General features: G+C 44.8%; 1 protein-coding gene across 1 annotated transcript in view; it reads left to right on the top strand.

Annotated features, from left to right (window-relative positions):
* LOC146786119 (5-hydroxytryptamine receptor 3A-like) overlaps positions 1-24,146 on the top strand; it is a 75,037-nt gene that overhangs the window by 37,642 nt on the left and 13,249 nt on the right. Inside the window, exons 7-8 of the mRNA XM_085633161.1 lie at positions 5,882-6,092; positions 13,866-14,093. Coding sequence (XP_085489287.1) covers positions 5,882-6,092; positions 13,866-14,093 — 439 coding nt within the window. The remainder of the gene's footprint in view (positions 1-5,881; positions 6,093-13,865; positions 14,094-24,146) is intronic.

The raw sequence follows: 24,146 nt of genomic DNA, 5'->3' as shown, positions 1-24,146 counted from the left end.
TGTAACCACCAATCAGAATTGAGCTCGCGCACGGCACCGTACGCGTACGGTAAGCTTACGGTAAGCGCACGGAGCACGCTTACAGATATATATATTGATTTAAATGCTATTTTCTCAGGACCTACTGAACAGATTTACACCAGACCTACAAAAGGCACATCCTTGACCTGAGGACTACCTCTCTGCCAAATTTCAAGTAATTCTGTTCAGCCGTTCGGGCTGTAGCTGTGTCTAAAGGTCCTATGGAAAAATGCATGGGGAAAATGCGTTTTGGGACCCCCCTTTTTTCTCAGCCCCTGCTTGACGAATCCCCCCGAGACTTTCAAGGTAGGAGCGGAGCGTAGCGCCCCATTAGTTTTGAAAATTTCGCGAGGATTCATCGACCGGCGCCAAAGTTATTCCAAATAGAATGTTGCGGATTTCCTATGGAAACACGGTCCTAACTATAACTATCTACTGGCGACCGCCAGTAGATTATATATATTATATATATATATATATATATATATATATATATATATATATATATATATATAAATCATATAATTACTGAATAAACAAAGGATAGAGGGACGCTATAGCTAGGAAATAGAACTTTAAAAAACCTTAGAAATTCACTGAAAAAAACAAAGTTTTTAGGGACTCGCTAGTTTGGCTCAGATTTCACTTGTATAAAACCAGTGAAATTCAGCAGCTATAGATACCTGAGCTAACTTTAACTTACCCCCCCCCAATGCACTGCTTATGACCTCACATATTATATCACTAATGACATACTAAGCTACTACAAAAGTTAAATTAGTATACTTGGTGTACTACTAATCAGTGAATCTACTTCTAACATATATTATGTGAGTGGCTGTGTGACTGTGTGTATACATGTGTGAGTGGGTGTCTGAGTCACTGTATGGGTGTGTGAATGGGTGTCTGAGTGGCTGTATGGGTGTATGAGTAGCTGTATGGGTGAGTGAGTGGTTGTATGAGTGAGTGACTGGGTGTGTAAGTGCTGTATGGGTGAGTGAGTGGGTGGTTGAGTGGGTGTTTGGCTAAGTGAGTTTGTGTGTGAGTGGCTGTATTGGAGAGTGAGTGTCTGTGTGAATGGCTGTATGGGTGAGTGAGCGGATTTTCTAGACCTTGAAGTATATGCGTCTGCAGATGTTTTATAGCCGACACATACCCCATGAGTGCACCGGACCTTGGGAGTATCATGAACTCCTTGTTTTTGCTGTTTCATAAGCGGTTTCCACCACAGCTTCCCGGTTGCACCCGCTGCGAGTTCGGCTGGCCCCAGGTGGAATACTGTGTTTTGGATTCAATTTGGGCTGCTAAACCGCTGCTTACGGACTCTGTTGACCTATTCAGGTTGTGGCTTATACAAAGATAGAGTGCTTCACCATATGTGGGACACTCACAGTGTTTTCGTTTTTAATCCAGCGGCAGGCGAGGGGATGTACAGGCACAGTTATTACGGCTGCCAATTAAAATTTTTAGCGATGGGAGCGCAGTTCAGCAGTTATAGTTACCTAAGCTATCTATAACTTACCCCCCCAATGCACTGCTTGTGACCTCACATATTATATCACTCATTACATACTAAGCTGCTACAAAAGTTAAATTAGTATACTTGGTGTACTACTAATGAGTGACTACTTCTAGCGTATATTATATGAGTGGCTGTGTGACTGTGTGTTTATGTGTGTGAGTGGGTGTCTGAGTCGCTGTATGGGTGTGTGAATGGGTGTCTGAGTGGCTGTATGGGTGTGTGAGTAGCTGTGTGTGTGAGCGAGTGGCTGTATGGGTGGGTGAGTGACTGACTGTGTGAGTGACTGTGTGAGTGAGTGAATGAGTGAGTGAGTGAGTGAGTGTCTGATTGACTGTGTGAGTGAGTGACTGGGTGTGTAAGTGCTGTATGGGTGAGTGAGTGGGTGTTTGAGTGGGTGTTTGGTTCAGTGAGTTTGTGTGTGAGTGGCTGTATTGGAGAGTGAGTGTCTGTGTGAATGGCTGTATGGGTGAGTGAGCGGATGTGTGAGTGCTTGCATGGATGTGTGAATGAGTATGTAAGTGGTTGTGTGGGTGTGTGAGTGGCTGTGTTGAGAGGCTGTATGGGAGAGTGAGTGGGTGTGTGAATGTTATGTTATGTTAATTTCCATTTGTAAAGCACGTTATCACCTACAGGTCTCTAAGCGCTGTCAGAGAGATCTCAACCCTTGCATGTGGGGGAGTGTAGATGGTTAAATTACATCCCAAGCCTTCGAAAAAAGTACGGTTTTCAATTTTTTCCTAAACGGGAGAAGGGCGTGTTCCTTGCGTACAGTTTCCGGCAAGTTGTTCCAAATGTGGGGAATGGATGTAGAGAAAGCTCTTCCTCCTTTCGTGGAGAAGTTGAATCGGGGACAGGCCAGTAGGCTGGCATCAGAGGATCGGAGCACCCTGCTAGGAGTATATCTGGCTAGGTGGTCTTTAATGTAGCTAGGGGCTTGGCCATAGATGGCCTTGTGTGCGATGCAGAGGCCCTTAAACTTCGTTCTCTGTGAATGGATGTATATGTGAATAAGTGGGTGTGAGAGTAGCTGTATGGGTGAATGTGTGGCTGTGTGAGTGGCTTTATGGGCGAGTGACTGTTTGTATGAGTAGCTGTACGGGTGAGTTGCTCTATAGATGAGTGAGTGGTTGCCTGAGTACTTGTATGTGTCTGTGAATGGGTATGTGAGTGGTTGTTTGGTTGTGAGTGGGTGTATGAGAGGTTGTATAGGGGTGAGTGGGTGTGTGAGTGGTTCTGTGGATAATGTCATCAGTGATATCATTTGAGAGGTCAATCAGTGATGTTACTAACCATGTAATGAGTTATATAATATGTGAGGTTATAAGCAGTGCTTTGCAGGGGTGTAAGTTATAGTTAGCTCATGTAACTATAACTGCTGAAGATCACTGGTTTTGTATGAGGGAAATTTGAGCCTAACTATAACGTCCTTGTAACCTTTGTTTTTTTTAGTGAATTTCTAAGGTTTAAAGAAAATTCGATTTCCTAGCTATAATGTCCCTGTAACCTTTGAACCCAATGGAGGGGGGTCTTCGCAGCCCCCTCCCATATTTAAATAAAGCCCCATGGAGGTGGTGGTCCCTGGGGCTAAAAAGAGCCGTAGGAGGGGGACTCTGTGTGCCCCCTCCTTCATTTTCCACATTTCATTAAGCCCCAAGGACCTGTCACACCCAGGGGGAATATCAAACAAGTTCGGGAGACCAGGCTTGTTTTTTAAAAAAAATCAGTGAATATCGCGATTTCACAGCAATTTTCTTTTTTTAATGTTTTTTTGCCTTAGTGGGGTCCCTGGGGGACCTCAGCACCAAAGCTAGTGGGTCAGAGTGTTCCTCACGTGCCCCCTTTTTAAATGTTTTTCCTTTTTTCTGGGACTCGGCTCAAGCCGAGTCCCAAAATGGCTGCCAACACTTCCTGGTTGAAGTGTTGCAGCCAATCAGATCTCTGCACGAGATCGTCATTATTCGCCAACCCTAAATATACAAAATTGGATTTCCTTTAATATCTCAAAAACTACTAAACGGATGTACACCAAATAACAAAAAGTGTGCTTTCTGGATCAAGAGCTACCTTTCTGCCATATTTGGTGTAATTCCATCCAGTGGTTCGGGCTGTAGTCATGTCTAAAATCTCAATGGGAATTAACACGGGAAACACACTTTTTTTGACCCCCCCTTTTTGTCAGCCCCTGCTTTGCAGTCACATATTTTTGGGGGAAAATTTCTTGAAGTTTCGTCAAAAGGAGCCAAAGTTAAAGTAAAGTCAAAAAATGCTTTTCCTATGGAGATTAGGTCCTAACTATACCTACTGGCGACTGCCAGTAGGTTTTATATACACACCCACGCGCGCACACACACACACATATATGATATATGTGTTTTCACTGAAAAAATGAAGCATGCAATTTAAAATATAAATCATCTAACAATGAGATTACTCATCACTTTGCTACTTACATGTATAGCAAGGGCACGGCACCACATTTGGGATACATGGAACTGGCAATTTCATATATTCTGCTTAAACGTTCGGGCATTGGGTAGATTTGGTGAAGGTCATTAAAGAGTTTGAAGGAGACCTTGTGCATTGATCAAGCTAGATGGTCTCTAGGAGGGCCAGCTTTAGGGCGGTGCGGCCGCACTGGGCTCTGACCTGGAGGGGGGGCACTGACCTCAGGGGGGAGCTCTATTTAGCAATAAAGTATGATTTAAAAGCACTTGCTGCAGTTCCTTGTGCATCCAGCTTTCAGAGAGCAACAAAAATGTCATGATAACTCTTGTGATTAATGTTTCTGCCAGAGAGAGGGATTGGAGTTTTGTCGAGGGGCAGTTTTGACATGCCATAAACTAACGTAGAGGGTTAAAATGCCTGCTGCAAAGACCAGACCTGTATGTATTTTATGAGAATAGTTGAGTTGATTAGTAAAGTCAGCCTTTACTAGCCTTTAAAACAAATTAAATGTATTTGAGAGGGGGGCTATGGAGAGATGAAGGGCACGTTTGCCAGGTGGTAGTGAGGTACTCCGAGGAGGAGGTCAAGTGAGGGGGGGCACCAAAAAAGATTGTCGCACATGGTGCCACCAGCGCTAAAGCTAGCCCTGGTCCCTAGCGGTGTCTCAATTTGTCCCTTTAAGGCTATGCCCACGTCCACATTCTATTGCAGCCTGAGGTCTTCTAATGCTGTGTGATTCATACTCTGAAGATCCCCGAACAATTGAGTTAAGGCTTTACTCTCTCCAATAAAGGTAAGGATTTATTGCAGTTCCTGCTAGGTGAGGAGCTCTGGGCCTCTATAACCCCACATGTGTCGCTCTATGTTAGGAAGATGGGAATTCATTAAGAACTGTCTAATGGGGGGTCATAATTTTGCCTAACCTAGTCAAGTGAGGGCAGAAAGCCATAACTAAATAGATTCCCAACCACCAGGATTTCCAAAGTCGAACCGCTATTACCCATAGTGTAGCCGTGCGGTGTTCAGTGCTTGGCTTCCAGAGATCGAAGCCCTCTGGTGCCAAAAAGCAAGCTGGGAAAGAGTTGTTTGTCAGTATTCTTGTCTCATAAAGCGGCTGCACTGTTTTGTGGCATTAGGGTCCTATCCAGTACTTGGCCCAGACAACATACCTGTAAATACAGCTGTGCTGCCAAGAAGTAGCATTCCAAGTTTACTCTAATATACAACCATGGCCATCAGCAAGCATGAGTTTGAGCAGAGCAACCCTCTTCCTGCCTCCTTTCCATTTCAAATCTTCAAGCAATGTCCTTAGTGTGCACAGAACATGCTTACAAATGGAATCACTGTCAAGCTAGCAAAGCAGTGTTATAGCATTACCGCTTTAGATGTCACAGTGCTGCCCACCATGGAGAGCTGGAGAAGTTTTCAGGTGGCCAAGCAGACTTTAAGTTGATATTGCTTTTAATAGATTGCCCTCAGAAATGTGTGCATCTGTGTGATATATATTAACGCCAAAGTACTTAAATGCACACATTACAACTGTGTATTTGAAAGCAAATATAGATAGTTCTGACCACATTTATTTAAGTGGAACAGATAAGATGTACTTCGTTGTAAAGGCATACATAATAAAGTCATATGCGTGGTAAAGACTTGTGTGGTAAAGGCATGTGTGGTAAAGGCATTTGTTGTAATGTCATACAACACCCTATACTTGATGCCCCATAAACTAGCATGTTTTAGGGCACTGAAGCTCAACCCCCTCCTGTGTTTCACTTCATGACGCCGATCCTCATGTTCGCCAGCTTGTGTTACATTGTGATGGCTTATTCCACTATGCGCCCCCCTTTGAACCCCTGTACGCCCTTTGTTAACGCCCTATGAACTCCTCAGGTAATCGTGAAGCGAAGACCACTTCTGTACGTGGTGAACCTGCTGATCCCCAGCGCCTTCCTGATGGTGATAGACATCATGAGCTTCTACCTGCCGCCTCACAGCGTGGACCGTGCCTCCTTCAAGATGACCCTCCTTCTGGGCTACACCGTCTTTCTGCTCATCATGAATGACCTGCTGCCAAGCACCACCAATGGAACGCCTCTCATTGGTAAGGTGACCAGGATTGCCTGCTGCCCAGATGAGGATAAGAATGTGTGCAAGATCACTATACAGCATTAGGGGTCATCAAGATGGCTTCTTGCCCCAGTTCAAGCCTTTCAGGATCCACCTGGCAGCCCGGGATGGGGAGAGGATGTAGCCTTACGGCTAGAGCTGTCGACCTCGAAGCTGGGGAACCGGGTTCGAGTCTCGGCAAGGACGCTCAACATCCTGTGATTCTGAGAAAAACACTTAATCTCCCCATGCCTAACAAAAAGGAATGTGTCCATCTGTTACAAAACTGGTGCTTATGTAAGGTGCTCTGATACCTGCTATCTTCGGATCGAGTTTGCACTATATAACACTTTACCCAAATAAGCCCTTGTTCAGATTTATGTATCAGCCCCTTATTGCACGGAACAGGCACAGGTATTGTGCAAGCACCAGACCCTGCAGGCAACTTTGGAACAAACAGGACTCACACAATGCACATCTGCACTGACCTGCACCATGCACCGCTATCTAAGACATCCATGGCATACTTTCAGTGCTCTGCTAGTTTGACTTTCACCACTGGTATTCCTGTATTGAGGCATACGCAGAGCTCTCATAACACACATCCAGTCTGACCAGGTACAGCTATCCCACTGCTGAGATATCAAAGGAGCTCTTACACTGCACTAGTGATGGCTTGTGAACTTTAAAAGTAGTTGGGTCATATGTGTATTCCCAATGGTGGAACTAGAAATGCGAAGACGTAGATATGGAGCTATGCCAGATTTGTAATTGTGACCCGTAATACCCTGATTTTTGTGTAACGTGTTTGACAATTGTAGAGAACAACGAACGGTACAGTGTATATGACTATAGTTTAAATTTAAATAAAAAGATATTAAAAAAAAAAAAAGTAGTTGGGTCTAAACACCCAATCAAAATTGCAGCAAGTAAGCAAGCAAAACAAGGACGCCCAACTTCCTTCAAGGGAAGTTTGTCCTGCCAGATTTTACATCACAATGTTAAAATAAATTGTATAAAATGACATATATTCTGAAGGGGCGCTCAAGAAATATTCTAATGCTTTCATTCTCTCCCGACTGTCCTCAAGAACACTTTGAAAAATTGTGACAACTTTGTGTTTGTTGCATGACTGATATCCTGAAAAATTGGCCAAAAGCTATTCTAAAGCCAATTGAATAATCCTGGCCTTGCAATTTCACACAGATTAACATTTTACAAAATGTTCTCTATGATGCCAAATTGCCACCAAGGTTAAAGAGATGGTCAGCAATATGCCATGGGTAGGACCTATCATGCTCAGGATGCCCATGATAAGTCCTAAAGGACCACAGTTATGCCAGGGCCCACTTAATCTCAACAATCAGCCCTATAATGCCAACAATGCTTTTATTATGCCAAGAATATCCAGCTTTATGACAGGTATGGGCACCATTTGCCACGGATGCCCATACCTAGCAATGAAGTATTTACTACTTTCCCCAGCAATCCAAAACCCCTGAAATGCTAGACTAGAATGGGCAGGGATCTGCATATTGCACCATACCTGGACTTGTTCAAATGCCAGTCCAGGCTCTTCTAGAGCACCTATCTAACTCTGCCCCAACAAAAGCACTGTGTCTCTGTAATGGATTTTACTGGACCTATCAGAGGCCTTTTGTGGGATCAAGCGGACAACATTGATAAGGCTATCTTCTTTTCTGGGAGATAGATCAGAAAGTCAGACTCTTCTATTTTACGTCCCCACCATGAATTATAAATACAATAATCTCACAATAATCTGTAGTCTCTCCTTATTCATTTAATATTTGCATTTTACATCTTGCACATTTAATTGGAATTTTTGGTGCAAATTTTACTCAGAGGACACTTAACCAATTTTCTGCCTTCAAGAAACCAAATGCAAATCATGATATTCTAAAAAGATTTCCTTTGAAACATGAAAATATGAAATATGAAAAATTAGATGGAATATTAAGAAGTACTAATGGTGGGCAGTGACACTTCTGTTTGTTCACCTTCACGCTTGCTTACTACACCAGGTCACGTTCCTCAGCTAAGGCACCTCTTTTAAAAGGTTTGGAGACCCCTTTAGACTCTAAGCTTAAATGGACATCCACGTCTCTGTAGTTGTCTCTTCATCTACTTACTACAGGCACAAACGTAGACCAATTCTCCCCCTACTCTGGCCGGAGGGCAGATGACCAGCTGTAGCCACCATAACATGTTCAGTTTGGACTCCTTCAAGGCACTTTATCTTGGCTCAGTTAAATATTCGAAGCAAAGACTTAAGTGGGTGAAAAACCAAGCCACAAGGGTAGTTATGTTTAAGTCCTGGATTTCTAAATCTAAACCTAGTCTTACTGTGTGACACGAGCTGCCGATCCCCAAAATAATCTACTTTAGCATCCTTTGTTTAGTACATACATGTTTAGTCAGAAAAGTCCCTTCTTTTCTGAGTGATAAGATAAGCAGACACTCTCTTACTCTTGAGTCTGGTTCATTAAACGTGCCTCGCTTTAGAAAATGGCTTGCGCCCCTGTTATGAAATACCTTGCCTTTTGAACTAAAGATTATTCCTGCTCAACCATTCTTCAGAAAGAAACTGACCTCACTTTTTTCTCGTTAGTTCCCCGCATGAGTACACTATGCACCTGATTTAGGCCCACATGCATCAAACTGTGAATTTGCGATTCCTAAATTGCGATTTTTAAGAAATCACAATTTAGGAATCACAAATGCTTATGAATGTAGGAATCGGAAAACAATTTGCGATTCCTACACATTCCTTATTTGCGATTCGCAAATAAGGAATTGCTTCCTATTCATTTCTATGGGCCTACAGGCCCATAGGAATCAATGGAAATTGCATGTGCAATTTGCGTTTACCAAATAGGTACTCACAAATTGCGCATGCAATTTTAAGGATGCAAGGGTGCCAAAAGGACACCCTGATGCACCCCTGAAATTGCAATTTCAACACATGTTGCACACACATAACTTTGAAAAATGCACTTTTTTGCATTTTTCAAAGTTCTCACAAATTACCATCAACTTTGACTCGATGGTAATTTGTGTTTCTTAATTGCAAAATTGCAATTTATTTTTGTTGTTGCATTGCATTTAGCTAATCGCAATTTGCGATTCCCTAAATGCAATCGCAATTTAAGTAATCGCAATTTTAGTGATTACTGAAAAAGCCATTTTTGCATTTGGGATGATGCATCCCAAATGCAGAAATTGCGGTCTGCCCCTTTGCGACCGCAATTTACAATGATGCATGTGGCCCTTAGAGTTTTGCAGATAGGTTACTCCATCACAAATGTAGAAGATATTCCGTCCGCCTTAATACAACTTTACTATATTTAATGGCACATGTAATAAGGGGGGTGGGATATCCGCCACATTTGTGATGGATTAACTCATCTGCCAAATTCACAGTGAGGCTTTATGTCTACCTTAATTGTTTAGTGGCAGGAGACCCAAGGATGTATGTTGCACTTTATAAATAAATTAACTTATCTAAAGTGAAGTAACTATCAAGGCACCCTAGAGCGAGGCTATTCTAGGCTAGGCAAGTTCCAGGATACAGCAATCAACACCTCGAAGAGCGCCTTTCCTCATTCCTTGACACCTTTGCCTTGCCAGAAGTCATAGCACCCAGGGGAATGAGGGGGGTATTCATACACCTATTAGAGCCAAGCTCTAGTTCTCAACTTACGTTTCATCTTGTTGACCCAAAAGCATTAGCCAGGGAAACACTGCCTGTTGTGATCTAAATGTCTCAGTTAAGACTCTAGGGGGCCCAAGCCCTGTGCTAGCACTACCAGAAAATATAGACACTGAGTGACATTACAAGATACAGCCCTCTACAGAAGGAGGCTCTTTGGATCTCAGTGGTAGCTCTGGCTCACTAGTGAATCTATCCGCTTAAAAACCATAGGCACCATTTGGGTCCTTCACTGGCCCCTGGACAACAGCTAATTAACGCACACAAACACATACACACGCACACACACACACACACACACACACACACATGTACACACATGCATGCACACACACCTACACACACAGACACCTACACACGCACACATGCACAACCACACACAGGTGCGCGCACACACATGTACACACACGCGCACACACACCAGTGTGCGTACACATGCACACAAACGCGCACACACACCTACACACGCGCACAAACATTCACAGGTGCGCACACGCACACATGCCCACATGTGCACACACACATTCGCGCGTGCACACACACACACACACACTGGAGTATCAGTCTCTTTCTCAACAATAGGGCAATAAGTTCTTACCAACAATACACGTGTGGGTAGTTTTGAATTAATGATTGAAGTACACACATGCAAGCACAGACACACACACCTACACACACACAGACACCCACACACGCGCACATGCACAAACACACACAGGTTTGCACACACATGTACACACACAAATGCACACACACACACATGTCCACACGCGCCCACACACACACACACACACAAACTCACACAGGTTCGCACACACATGTACACACACAAATGCACACACACATGTACACGCACACACACAGGTGCATTTATACGTGCCCACACACGCACAAACACACACAGGTGCGCACACACACACACATGCCCACACGCATGCGCACACACACACTTGAGTATCAGTCTCTTTCTCAACAATAGGGTACCATAAGTTCTTACCAACCATACACATGTGGGTGGTTTTGAATTAGTGATTAGTGTACACACATGCATGCAAACACACACACACACACAGTCACCTACACACACACGCACACATGTTAATGTTAATGTTACTGGGTATTTATAGAGCGCACAGCTACTCCCAAGAGAGTCCCGGTGCTGACATAGAGAACCCGCAACAAGAACCCTCAGCAATCAAAACCCATATCGTCGATCATAAGAACAGCAACGTTTTTAACTTGTGGCGAAAGCGCAAAAGATCGTTATCCCGGCGCAGCTCAATAGGTAGATTATTCCAGAGTGCAGGTGCCAGTACCTGAAAGGAACGACCTCCCATCCGGGCACGATAAAACCTTGGGGTAAGTAACAGACAGGAGGATGAGGACCGTAGATTACGTGCGGGTTCATACTGCTTGCATCTAACCCTCAAATAAGGAGCGCCGACGTTATGAAAGGCCTTGAAGGCCAGTACCAGTGCCTTGAAAGACACCCTCTTACGCACTGGAAGCCAGTGAAGTGTTCTAAGGAGAGGGGTCGTGTGAGTACGACGATCAACTAGAAAAATCGCTCGGGCAGCAGCGTTCTGAGCGACCTGAAGCCGATTAAACAAATACTCAGGGAGGCCTAAATATAGGACATTCACATAGTCGAGCCGAGATAGTATTAGGGCTTGCACGACTGTCTTCCTGCGAGATATAGAGAGTAACGGTAAGAAATTTAGCATCATCCTTAAAAGACCAAAACAAGTGCCCACCACCGATTGAACCTGGGCATTCATAGAAAGGTTTTGTCCAATTTGACCCCCAAGTTCTTGACCGTAGTGGCCAGGACAGTTGGGGGAGACATATTAGATGGCCAACATTCACGCCATTCATCGTCCGGTGAACAGCCGAAGAAGATCATTTCTGATTTTTCAGAGTTACAGCGTAGTTGGTTTACATTTAACCGATTAAATACCGCCGATAGGCATAGGTTAATCATCTTCCCATCCAAAGCTTCGCCCTTGGCACATGTGAACAGCAGTTGCGTGTCATCGACATAGGAAACGATTCTAGCACCAAAAGGTTCAACTAACAATGCCAGGGGAGCCACATACACATTGAACAATGTGGGGCTCAAGATGGATCCCTGAGGAACTCCCACATTCATTGATTGAATGGGGGTCTCAAAAGGGAGGGACCAAACTGTCTGCTGGCGATTGGTAAGATAGGACCGGAACCATTGTAGGGCATTGCCACCAATACCGCACCTCCAAAGACGATCGAGAAGAAGGTCATGGGGTACGGTATCGAAAGCCGCAGATAAATCAAGCAATACCAATACTGCTCTCCCACCTTTGTCCAAGGTGACTTTTATGGACTCCGATATCTCGAGGAGAGCTGTTTCGGTGCTGTAATTAGTACGGAAACCTGATTGCCTAGAATGAAGAACGCCATGTCTTGGATAGGGCAGGGAGCAGTGAAATGGGTCTGTAATAACCTGCTGTCCAGGGATCGGCAGAGCGTTTTTTTAAAAGAGGAAGAATTTTCCCATGTTTCCAGCTATCCGGTACTGTCCCTTTAGATAATGAAAGGTTCAGCACCCGATTGACTGCTGGGTTGATTACCTCAGCTATCGAGGCCAGAATGTTTGCCGGACAATGATCCACAGGAGAGCCTGACTTAAGAGAGCGAAGAAGGTGTAAGGATTTTTCTAGCGAGAGTGCTGGAATTTGTAATAGGCAATTCGCAGACGGAGGTGACTGTAGGAAAAGCCTATCCAAATTCCCCTGAAGGTCAGGACCAGCCACTACGAAAGTGGCCTGTAAAGAGGAAATTTTGGTGAAGAAAAATTGAGCAATGCTCTCAGTCCATTCTTTCATCGGAGTAAAGGGATTTTTTATGGCACAAAGGGCCGTAAAATCTTTTACAACTTTAAAGAGTTCTTCACTTTTATTTCCTGCTTTCTCAATTTTTTCGTTGAGAAAATTCATTTTTCCCAGGCGAACTTTATTGTAATAAGCTTTTAGTCTGGTCTTATATGTTTGCTTGGCCAGTGGGTCATAATCCTGTCTCCATTTCCTTTCCAAACATTTACAGAGGCTCTTGCTCTTCCTGAGATCTTCCGTGAACCAGGGAGTGGATGGTCTGCCTCTATTTGCTACCCGGGTTTTGAGAGGGGCAATGTTGTTAACACAAGTTTCAAGCCAGCTTTCTAGGGAAGATACATCAAGTGTGAGACTATCCATAAAAGAAAAAGGGTGTGCCTCCAGGAAAACTCCTACTGCTGCCGGGGTCATTGATTTAAAAGACCTAAAACTGTTAGTCCGTTCTGCATGAAGCTTAGAAGATTGGGCCGATGTTTCCTTAATGCTAAAAGTTAATAAGTGATGATCTGACCACACCAGGGGGAGAGGTGAGGCCATTTCAATTAATTCCGTTGAAAAAACTTGGTCTAATATGTGTCCCTTTTCCTGGGTGGGATGTGTGACATAGGAAGTAAAATGTAACATATTTAATGATTCATACAGTTTCATCGAGTCCAAATTATGAGATAAATCCATATGGATGTTAAAATCACCCAAGATTAAGCACTGTTCATATTTAGCAACCAAAGGGGCAATAGCAAAGTTTAAACACACACAGGTTTGCACAAACACATGTACACACACACACAGGTGCACGGACACGCGCACACACACACACACACACACACACACACCTACACACACGCACAAACACACAGGTGCACACACATGCGCATACACACAAACACTTGAGTATCAGTCTCTTTCTCAACAATAGGGTACCATAACTTCCTACCAATTTTGAATTTTGGTTTTGAATGAGTGATTAGGGAAGATTATTCCAAGTACAAGGCTCCGCCCTTATTTTTCCTGCCATGACTGCTCCATCCTCCTTCCCTCCCAGCGTTTTGAGGCATTTTTAAGCTTGCATTATCTATTAGGCGGCCTCCCTCTGATCTTGCAGGCAGCATTTCTTACATACATAGATAGATAGTCCATAAATGTGACTGGTATTCCTTGTCTTCTCTTCCAGGTATTTACTTCTCAGTCTGCCTGGCTCTCCTGGTGCTCAGCCTCCTGGAGACTGTGATCATCACCCATGTCCTACACCGCGGCGCCTTGCACGGGACCAGGATTCCCACCTGGGTGAAAACGCTGCTGGTGGAGTTCATTGCCAGGCTGGTCTGCTATAAGGCCCCGCCGCAAGCGAATGAGAAGGCTGCCACTTCTCTGTGTGTCCAAGTGAAACAGAACAATTTAGGTGAGGACTAAAGCCACCACCACCACAAGAAGAAGCCCAGGTGGTAGCACACCTATACCTTATATTGTAATTTCATTTATATAGCGCTTACTACCCCAGACCAGGCATTGACGCTCTTTTTCGGCGAGTAGCACGCTACTCCGGAACTCAAAAAGGATTAGTGGTGAATTAGTATTGTGAAATATGAAATTAATTTGAGCAGTGGATATATATAGGCAGGAGTACTGACATCTAGTGTCACCACATACCGCTGCACAACAGGCTCAGCGTGGCAGGTGGCATGCTCACATATTCATTTATTAGGAGAATTTTTTTAAATGCATGATTAATAAAAAAACTTCTGCATATACAATACACTGCAACGGGGTTAATAAAACACAGTATAAAACAGCATTAAAATACTAATAACAACAGTAACAGCACTAATGACGTGTCCCTAGGCAGGATCTTGGGAGGTTGGTCATTAAAAGATAAGATCCGAAATGAGCTTGAATAAAGAGCACAGATTGGTACTTTGAAGTGCGATGCGTGGGATCAGCATGCAGGGAGGGCCCCTTATGGGGTCCTTAAACTAGCTCTATGCCCCATGACATGCTCCAACCAGTACCTTTTCCCTTTGCGTGTATTAAACCGATTAGAGTTCATGATTTTGTCCCTTAAAGTGCTGAAAACCAGAGGGCTGATGAGGGAAGCAGGTGCAAAGAGCAGATTGAGATGGGTGATTCTGTCCCCTGGGGTAGGGTTGGTTAACTAGTACTTGGTTAAGGCTAGTGAGTCGTCGTCGCCTAACCCTAGGAGGAGATCAACGCGCTTGACCTAAGCATTTTCCTTTGGCAGGATCTGTAATTGGAGCTAAGATGCTCATTAGGGATTAAGGTGCATATCATCACTGATCAGCGAAAAATATCGCAGAGCGCGCTTAGCGCGATTTTGTTTAACACCGGCTATCGCCGGATTTAATCGCCGAGATATCGCTATTTTTAGCGGCAAAATGCAGGTTTAACGCTGGGAATCCAGCGATAAACCTGCATCGATCGAGGAACCCTTAGTAATAGGGAGATGTGGATTTAGCTGTACAATCCACCTCCCATGTAAAAGATAGTCAAGTCCGGATTTTCACAGACGTGAAATACCGGCGCTAACTGCGGTTAGCGCGGCTTTTAATATCGCTCTATGTGTCTTGGGCGGGCTTGTAAATACAGCGAAGTACAGATAGCGATATTTTTAATGTTGTTTCGCTATGGAACGCCTACTTTGCATCTCATTAGAGATGCGGTGCAAGGCGTAAGGAAAACCGGTGCTAAGACACGGAAACACGCTAGCGTGTCCTTGCTAATACTGCGATGCCAATATCGCCGGCGATAATAGGCTTGATAATATACCCCTTAATTTATTTTAGACTAAATAATGTCTGTAACATGCTCTGCCATACTTGTGTACATTGGGCTAGATGCAGGCTAGAGTTTCAGACTGGTCACAAGGAACACATTTGCATAGAATTTGTTTAAAGGGAAAATCATTTAAAGAGTCAGAGGTTATATGGCACAGATCCTGTCCCCATAAATCAATGTTCAACATCGCTTGGTCCAGACTCTAACTGACCGGGGGGGCGGGGGGGCAATGCACATCTTTTCATTGGGGGCTTGATTGTGGCTGGTGACATGGGGCATGTCTACTCATCCGCAGACTGTGGGCTGTATTGCGGCTGTGGCACAAGCAGCTTTATTCTGAAAGTGATATAGGCCATGCTCATGGAGTGTACATTGGGAGCTGCGTTCTGGCAGTGTGAGGAGCTGTGGTTAAACATCTTTGCATAATGGACGATGGTGTGTGTTTTTTTTTTGCTTAGTGTGCACACTGTTGTTTTTAATGTTAATTTGCACGTTGGTTCTAGGTGTCAAGGCATTGAGTTGGGATATATAGCAACATGGTGACAGAGAGAATGAGAGATTTCATAGGTAAGGTTATGCATTTCTATAAATAGTGAAGAAGTGGTTGAAACTTAGGGGCATATTTACAAGAGCATTGCATCATGTTTAATAGTAATTGTGGCTCAGTGCCCTGCTCCATATTTACAAAGTGGCATTAAGCTACTTTTTGTGGCTTAACACCGCTTTGTAAACATGGTACCCTTTCACGCAGGTATCTGCGTGAAAGGGGCGTGCAATGGGTGTTGCTGTGGGCGTTCCACCACAACACCCATTGCTTTTTTACGCTGCCCCTGATATACAAGGATCCGTACATCTGAGGCCACACCAAAACCAATGCCATGCAAGTGCGGGCGTTAGAATGGTGAAACGAGGAGAAATACTTTTATTTCTCTTAGTTTTTGGCTTTTTATATGTGTGCTGCATTGTGCAGCAGACATAGAAGTAGCAAGTTGTCTTGATTGTTTATGTGCAGGAAGGGGCACCTTCCTGCACATGAACAATCATTCCTTGCATTGCAGGCACCCTTGCACTATGGTGCCTGCTTTGGCGCTAGGCATCTAATTTTAGAACCAGCAGTAGGGGTGCGCTGTATTGTTGCAAATACTGTGCATGCCTGTGTTTTGGAAATGGCGTGGTGCTGCCAAATTTGACGCAGCTCTGGCATTTTCTTGTACATATACCTCATAGTTCCATAAGATAAACAGGATATAAAGCTCAGGACAGGAGGTGCCATGGCTACACAGCCATCGTTACAATGGGCCTATCATGTCAGCAGTTGCTAGGCTTATCAGATATCATACAGCGAGTGCAATTAGGTAAGAACATATTACTCCTACAGGCAAACATATCAGGAGAAAGAGGGCGAGAGAGGGGTTACAACAGGTGAGCTTTGAGTCTCGAGCTGGCCTGTATCTCTGTCCATGAGCAGCGGATTTGTCTGGGCAGGTGGATCCGGAGGAGGGATCTGTCACTGAGAATGGTTGGTTACTTCTGCGTTTGCTTCTGCATAAGGAGGTGACCAGGAAACCACCTCCTGAGCGAATGTTGCATGTAGAGGTACAGTTAGTATTTTTCCTGAAGGTGTTTTGGGGTAACGCCTTGTAGTGCTTGTAATTTGACATAATAGGACACACCTGGACCCTTCTTTCCCAAGAGGAGGCAAATGCACTACTGCACCTTTAAACAACTCACGTTAAACAGCACTCCCAAAAGACGAGGCGATAAAACAAGACCCAGCACTCTCTTAAGGTGAGGCAAGAAAACAAATTCAGGTGCATTTAAAGTGAAACACACATGTTTATTAATTCAATATTTTGGAAAGGAAGAAAAAATATATCTGTTAATGCAGACTCCCAACTATCAAGTAACTCAAGTGCAAAACCAGAATACAATGTAGTATATATACATGTAGCAAAGAAACTTAGAAATCATGTACAAAAAGCAAGGAACACCTCACCGATTGATCATGCAACATCCTTGCCAACTCAACCGGGAGGAGCCTTTCGACAGCCCAGGAAGGAGTTCGATCGGGACCCAAGTTCCGCTTGTTTCACAGTAGTACGTCTACTCTGTGAACGAGCTCCTACCCGCCCCGAAGACTTCTAGCTTTTAATACCTGTACTCAATGTGAGGCGAAGGTTCTAGAAACCTCGCCGCCTTTCGTCTGTGTCAAGGTCAAGACAGAAGCTGGCCAGGCTCCTGTATTTTTACTCCAAGTCAGGGCGGTACATTCCGCGCATTCCCTGAAAGGTACCAAGCACGCATCCCACACAACATGTTCCAGTTCACTCTGATCAGTGAAGAGCAAAAAACAAGTGAAGAGTGAAAACATTCTTTCCCCAATTTGGAGCTACGTGCGAGCACAGAAAAAGGAGTCTGTTACACAAGATGGAGTCCGCACAGAAAATGGAGTCAATTATGTCAAATGGAGCCAATCGTCAATATATCATTCTTAATATCAGTACATTCCACCCTTTGACCATTGGCTTTCATAACATATCGGTCTGAGATCAACTGCTTTAGGTCGAAGCATAGATGAGAGATTAGGTACACACTGGGTACAACAACATAATTATATCAAGATACATATTGCTAATATTATCCCGCCTAAAACAGAGCGAAGTTTACCAAAATGGCAACCACCCAAACAACCAATCCCACCACCGTTTTTCTACATCCTGCTTGACATCTTTAGCTAACTTGTGTAAAGCTTCAATGTGGGATTGAATTGACTTAGAATGATCTGAAAGATTAAAGCAACACATTCCCTCAAAGTCTGAAGATCCATGATGATGTTTTAAGAGTAAATAATCAATTGCGGCTCTGTTCTGTAATATAGCTTTTCTTGCCCCCCCGCACATCTAATAATAATTCTGCTAAAGCAACTGATGTATGATTAATATTTTTCACCATCAAACATGCTAATTCACTAACAGCCCTAGAATTATAAATGGTTAGGCCTGGAATTCCTACTGTTGAAGCAGCTAAATCAATATATTCAGACTTAGATAGTAAATAAATTTCAGAATCACAATGTTCACTGAGTTGAACAACTTCTCTCGTATTCCGAACATGTGATGATGGATCTAATGGGAATATCATGAGGCCTAATCTAGTAAAGACACACGGTCCACCTGTGATATTTGCTGGAGTAATCGTATATGCAACATTACCACATGAGAATAACAACCCTACAGGCAATTTAACATGCCTGAAATGACTGGCAGCAGATACTACATTTTTGCATATCATGTTATTCTGCATATGTTCGCATGTACTTTCATTTAGATTTTTGCATAAAGTTTGTTGTTTCCACGTCATTTGTGACTCAGTTCCTTCAAGTCTTATTTGAGCACATTTACCAATGGTAATGGGGTCACAACTTAAATTGTAACAAATGTCGCCTTCAGAGATATTGAACCTTATCACTTAGATTTTTTCAAGTATCATCAGTAGTTTCTGGACAAAATCGGCAAAACTCATAAGGTGACAAGTGAGTACTCACATCATGTTCCTCCACTGCCCCGTCTGCATTTGTGACATTGAATGTCTGCAACAGCACATCGACAGGGGTAGGTGTGGCTACGAGGCACGTGGAAATAATATCCATGGTGCTTTTCATGTTTGTCATGCAAAAGTATGAACTGTTGAAGACTGTCTGTGCAAGATAGGACCACACATTGTCAGGTTGAGTCAGCAGTGCTGTTGATTTGCGCAGTCGGCTGGCCACTTTGGAGTAAGGGGCTCCCGGTCCCTCCCGGCTCCACTCGAACACGACCAAACGCACTCCAGCAAGCGCTTGCAGAGCACAGACACGCCATGCTGTGATCTAAAAGAACAGAGAACAAGCAAGTATTATTCATTCTCGCAAGTAACATTTATCAGTAGGCACATGTTCCCATTTTTCCTGCCCTGGTTTCATGATTAACAGGACGTTGTCCTTTCCTGTTGCAATAATCTCTGCCTGTTCGAGGGGACTATTTGGAGATCCTACCCACACCTTGGCTCCCGGATTCTTGTCAGAGGAGCATAACACTCCTTCCCCACGCACGGTGAGAATGGCTGGGGCAGTCCCTTTCTTGACTATCCCTCCGTATACTGGCATGATCACTATTTGAGCAACTCTGTCTCCAGGTTGTATTATCAAATCAGCTTCTCCACTATTCAGTAGGATGTTGCCTGGTACAGAGCCAAAGCTCCAGGAGCTGTCTCCCAGTAGAGAATGGTATTGGTGGCTACATGAGGCTTGATCTGCACGGCTGGGGTTAGCATTCGCATCAAAGGGGTTTCTGCATTTGCTAAGGGTCTATTGTTCAGTATTTGCAATGCCTCATTTAAATGATCTCTTCAATTTTCCAATGACCCATCAGACAACTTTCTCAATTGATCTTTCAATAATCCATTAATGCGCTCAATCAGACCCGCAGCCTGTGGGTAATACGGAATATGAAAGACCCACTCAATGTTGTGTTGTGCACAATAATCCTGCACCAATTTGCCTTTGAAATGAGACCCATTGTCACTTTGAATCTGTAATGGAACTCCATAATACAAAATCAGCAAGTCTAAGGTTTTCAATGTTTTCAACCGAGTAGCACGTTTACATGGAAATGCTATCAAATATCCAGAGTATGTGTCTACAGCCGTGCACACATATTGAGATCCTCGACTAGTTGGAAGGGGCCCAATGTAATCAATCTGCCAGATCTGTGCTGGTAATTTTCCTCTGCCTAGCTGGCCTCTCACTATCTGTGGGACTGGTCTATGTCGGGTATGCTGACAAACAGGACATTGTGGGATCGCAGTTTTAATCAGATCTAGGGGAATGTGTTTTAATCAGATCTAGGGGAATGTGTATCCCTCTATTCTCTGCCCACCTGCTAGTAATCTTTTCTCCAAAGTGTCCGCACTTCTGATGTGCCCATTTCGCAATCCCAACCAGGTCAGAACCTTGTGTTGCCATCTCAGCCTCTGAAATCTTAGCTTTTTCATCTGTGAGGGAATTAAACCAGAGGTCGAGTGAGTCGGTGGAACAGTGAGCATCTACATGATACACGGTGACTGTGCTTTGTGGCAACATGGTCCAGATCTCTTTCCACAGTTCCTTACCCAACACTTCCTTTGAATGTATCATCCAGTTATGGGCATGCCACGTGGGAAGCCAAGTGGCTAACTCATTGGCAGTGGACCACGAGTCACTGTATATATGACATTTTCCTGGCAATTCTTGTTTCGAAGCTTGATACACAGCATATATATCTGCGAACTGGCTACTCTTTCCCTCTCCAGTAGTGGTCAACAATTTTTGGTCACAGGATTGTATGACACCGCCTTCCAGTGCACTGTAGCCCCTACATTCCTGGCTGAACCATCAGTAAACCACACATGCTTTCTGTCCTCTAAGGGCAATTCTTCAAATGGCCTACCCCACTTCACAGGAGACTCCTGTATCTCAGGTACATCATGCATCACCTCTGTATCTCCCATTGGGGCTTGCGCCACCTGCTCATGCAACACAGCAGTGCCTTTGGGACCTACTCGGGCCCTATCCTGTATGTAGCACTTCCATTTGATTATGCTGGCCTCTTGCGCATGTCCTATTCTGTGAGTCTTGGGGGAACTCATCACCCATTGGACAATAGGAATCTCAGGTCTCAAAATCACATCGTGCCCTAGGGTCAATTGCTCGGTATCCACCAGGGCCCAATAACATGCAAGCAACTGATTTTCAAAGGGAGTGCACCGCTCTCCAGCATCTGGCAATTTCTTTGTCCAAAATCCTAAAGGCATCCTAGTTTTTCCTTGCTTCTGCCACAAACTCCAATTAGCATACAGTCCTTGCACTGTCACATTCAGCTCAACCTCCCCCTCCCGCACTGGCCACAAATCCAAAGCACGCTGTATAGCCCCTTTGCCCTAAAGTGCTACACTCTTTTCCTTTCTCAACAGGCACTTTTTGCAAACACGCAACCACTTGTGCTGGCTCAGCGTCAGCTAAACACACATTCCAATTCTCACTCAGCCCAGCGCAATGAACCCACTCCTGGGCAAGCATACCATATGGGACTACCTCCCATCCCGGTATTTCAATTGGTATCTGGGAATCTGCCTTCGATTTTCTAGAAAACATTTTTCTTTCCCCTTTTAATTTTCTTTTAATATCCTGACAAGTGACGCCAAAAATGTAGTGCTTGTAATTTGACACAATAGGACACACCTGGACCCTGCACTCCCAAGAGGAGGCAAATGCACTACTGCACCTTTAAACAACACACATTAAGCAGCACTCGCAAAAGACGAGGTGATAAAACAAGACCCAGCACTCTCTTAAAGCGGGGCAAGAAAACAAATTCAGGTGCATTTAAAGTGACACACACATGTTTATTAATTCAATAGTTTGGAAAGGAAGGCAAAATATATCAATTAATGCAGACTCCCAAATATCAAATAACTCAAGTGCAAAACCAAAATAAAATGTAGTATATATACATGTAGCAAAGAGCAAAGAAACTTAAAAATTATGTACACAAAGTAAGGAACTACAAAACCGAGTCCTGGGTTTCTCTTTCTTCCGTTTTCGGAGGACCAGGTTAGACAAATAGTCATGTCAACCAAGTCCGGAGCTCCATCTGATCCTTGTCCCCCCAAAATTTTTCATATGCTCACAGATATGATCAGTGAACAACTTACAACAGTATTCTCAGAAATAATACTGTCAGGGACTTTCCCAGAATCATGGAAAATAGCATCAGTTCGGCCTTTACTGAAAAAGAGTAATCTAGACCCCACTGAGCCAAGTAGTTATTGACCAATTTCAAGAATTCCCTTCTATTCTAAGGTCCTTGAGAAACTAATTAATAAGCAAATCTCAACCTTTATCATGGAGAAAGATCTATTAGATCAATCACAATATGGCTTTAGAGAAGGTCATGGAACCGAGACAGCATTGGTAATGGCAGTAGAAGAACTTAGAACAACTCTGGATGAGGGAAAGAAGGCCGCCTTAATTTTGTTAGATCTGTCGGCGGCCTTCGACACAGTCAATCATGGAATCCTAATTGAAAGACTAACAGAGTTGGGGCTCCATGACACTGCCACCACACTGTTATCATCATACTTAACAAATAGATCGTTTGTTGTAGAAATGGATGGACTGGTCTCTAAATCCTTCAATTTGTCATGTGGAGTGCCACAGGGCTCTTCCCACAGCCCCACTCTTTTTAATGTATACGTGGCACCTTTGGCGGCCATAATTAGGAAAGCTGGTTTCTCGGTGATCTCATACGCCGATGACACACAGATAGTGGTCTCGGTGTATAATAACTTAGATGAGACAGCTGACCGATTTAATACCTGCATGGTACAGATCAATACCTGGATGCAGAGAAATTGCCTCAAACTTAATGGGGGGAAAACAGAGGTGCTGCTATGAGGAGCCAAGACATCCTTTTGGTCTCCAAGATGGTGGCCGGCCGACTTAGATGATTGTCCAGTCCCAGTTACAAAAGTGAGGAATTTAGGTGTCATAATTGACGAAAGATTAACGTTTGAATGGCAAATCAAGAAACTGGCTCTGGGGGGGAGGAGCCTAGCGCGCAACCAAGATGGCCGCGTAGGTGCGAGGCTCCCGAGGACCTCCGCGACCTCCTGAATTAATCCTGGCGATATCCTGTCCTTGTTGAGGGGACTGTGTCGGGGAACCCGAGCTGAGGCGCCACCCGTTTTTCGGGCTCGAATCGGACCCCGGACACCGGTGGGAGCACCGATTGAAGGTTGCGGCCTTCTCCGCGCCGGCCCCCCGGATTGGAGTAGTGGGGCGATCCGGGGACAAAGTGAACGACAGCGGCGGGCAAGGCTGGGCGACTCGCGTACCCCGCACTTTCACTTTCGCTTTTGCGCCCTCCCTGCCCTCAAGCGAGGTGGGGTTGGCGTGGTCTTGTCCGGGTGCCCGGCTGACCCGCCGGCTGTGGGTTGTCCTGCGGTTCGGTGGTCGCCCTCCCACCCCCCGGAACCCGTGAATTGGTATAGCGGCCCGTTCGAGGAGATTGGCACGACGGTGGGAGAGCAAGCATGTCCACCAAACAAGATGGAGACCGGGCGAAGGTGAAGACGACCCGCCGTGGCCCGGCGCACCAATCTAACAGTATGGACCGCTACACTCTCCAGAAGGGTTCTCCGGAGACATCGCGCACATCCCCGGCGGGCCCGACGGAGGCATCTGCTCAGCCGGTGGACCTGACCCTCCGGGACGTCATGGGCGCCATCGCAGAGATGAAGGCCTCGGTGGACCAGCGCTTCGACACCCTGGCGCAAAAAATAGACTCGGTCCTTGTGGATGTGAGCCTTGTGAGGGCTGACTTGTCCAAAACGAACGACCGGGTCGATTCCCTGGCCCACACCGCAACGAGCCTCACGACGGACGTGGTGGCCCTCCAAAAGGAGGTGCACCGGCTTGGCCAGGCGAGCGCCCTGATGGACCGGCGACTGGAGGATTCCGAGGGTCGGGCCCGGAGGAATAATGTTCGTATTGTGGGGGTGCCGGAGGGACGAGAGGCGGAGGCGGCAGATCTTTTTGTGGAAGAATTGATCCTTACCCATCTCCAGCCCCGGGGGCTGAGTAAGC

This window comes from Triturus cristatus, chromosome 11, assembly GCF_964204655.1.
Source record: "Triturus cristatus chromosome 11, aTriCri1.1, whole genome shotgun sequence".
NCBI lineage: Eukaryota > Metazoa > Chordata > Amphibia > Caudata > Salamandridae > Triturus > Triturus cristatus.
The sequence above is the reverse complement of the archived record's forward strand: the minus strand, read 5'-3'. Positions and strand labels throughout refer to the sequence as shown.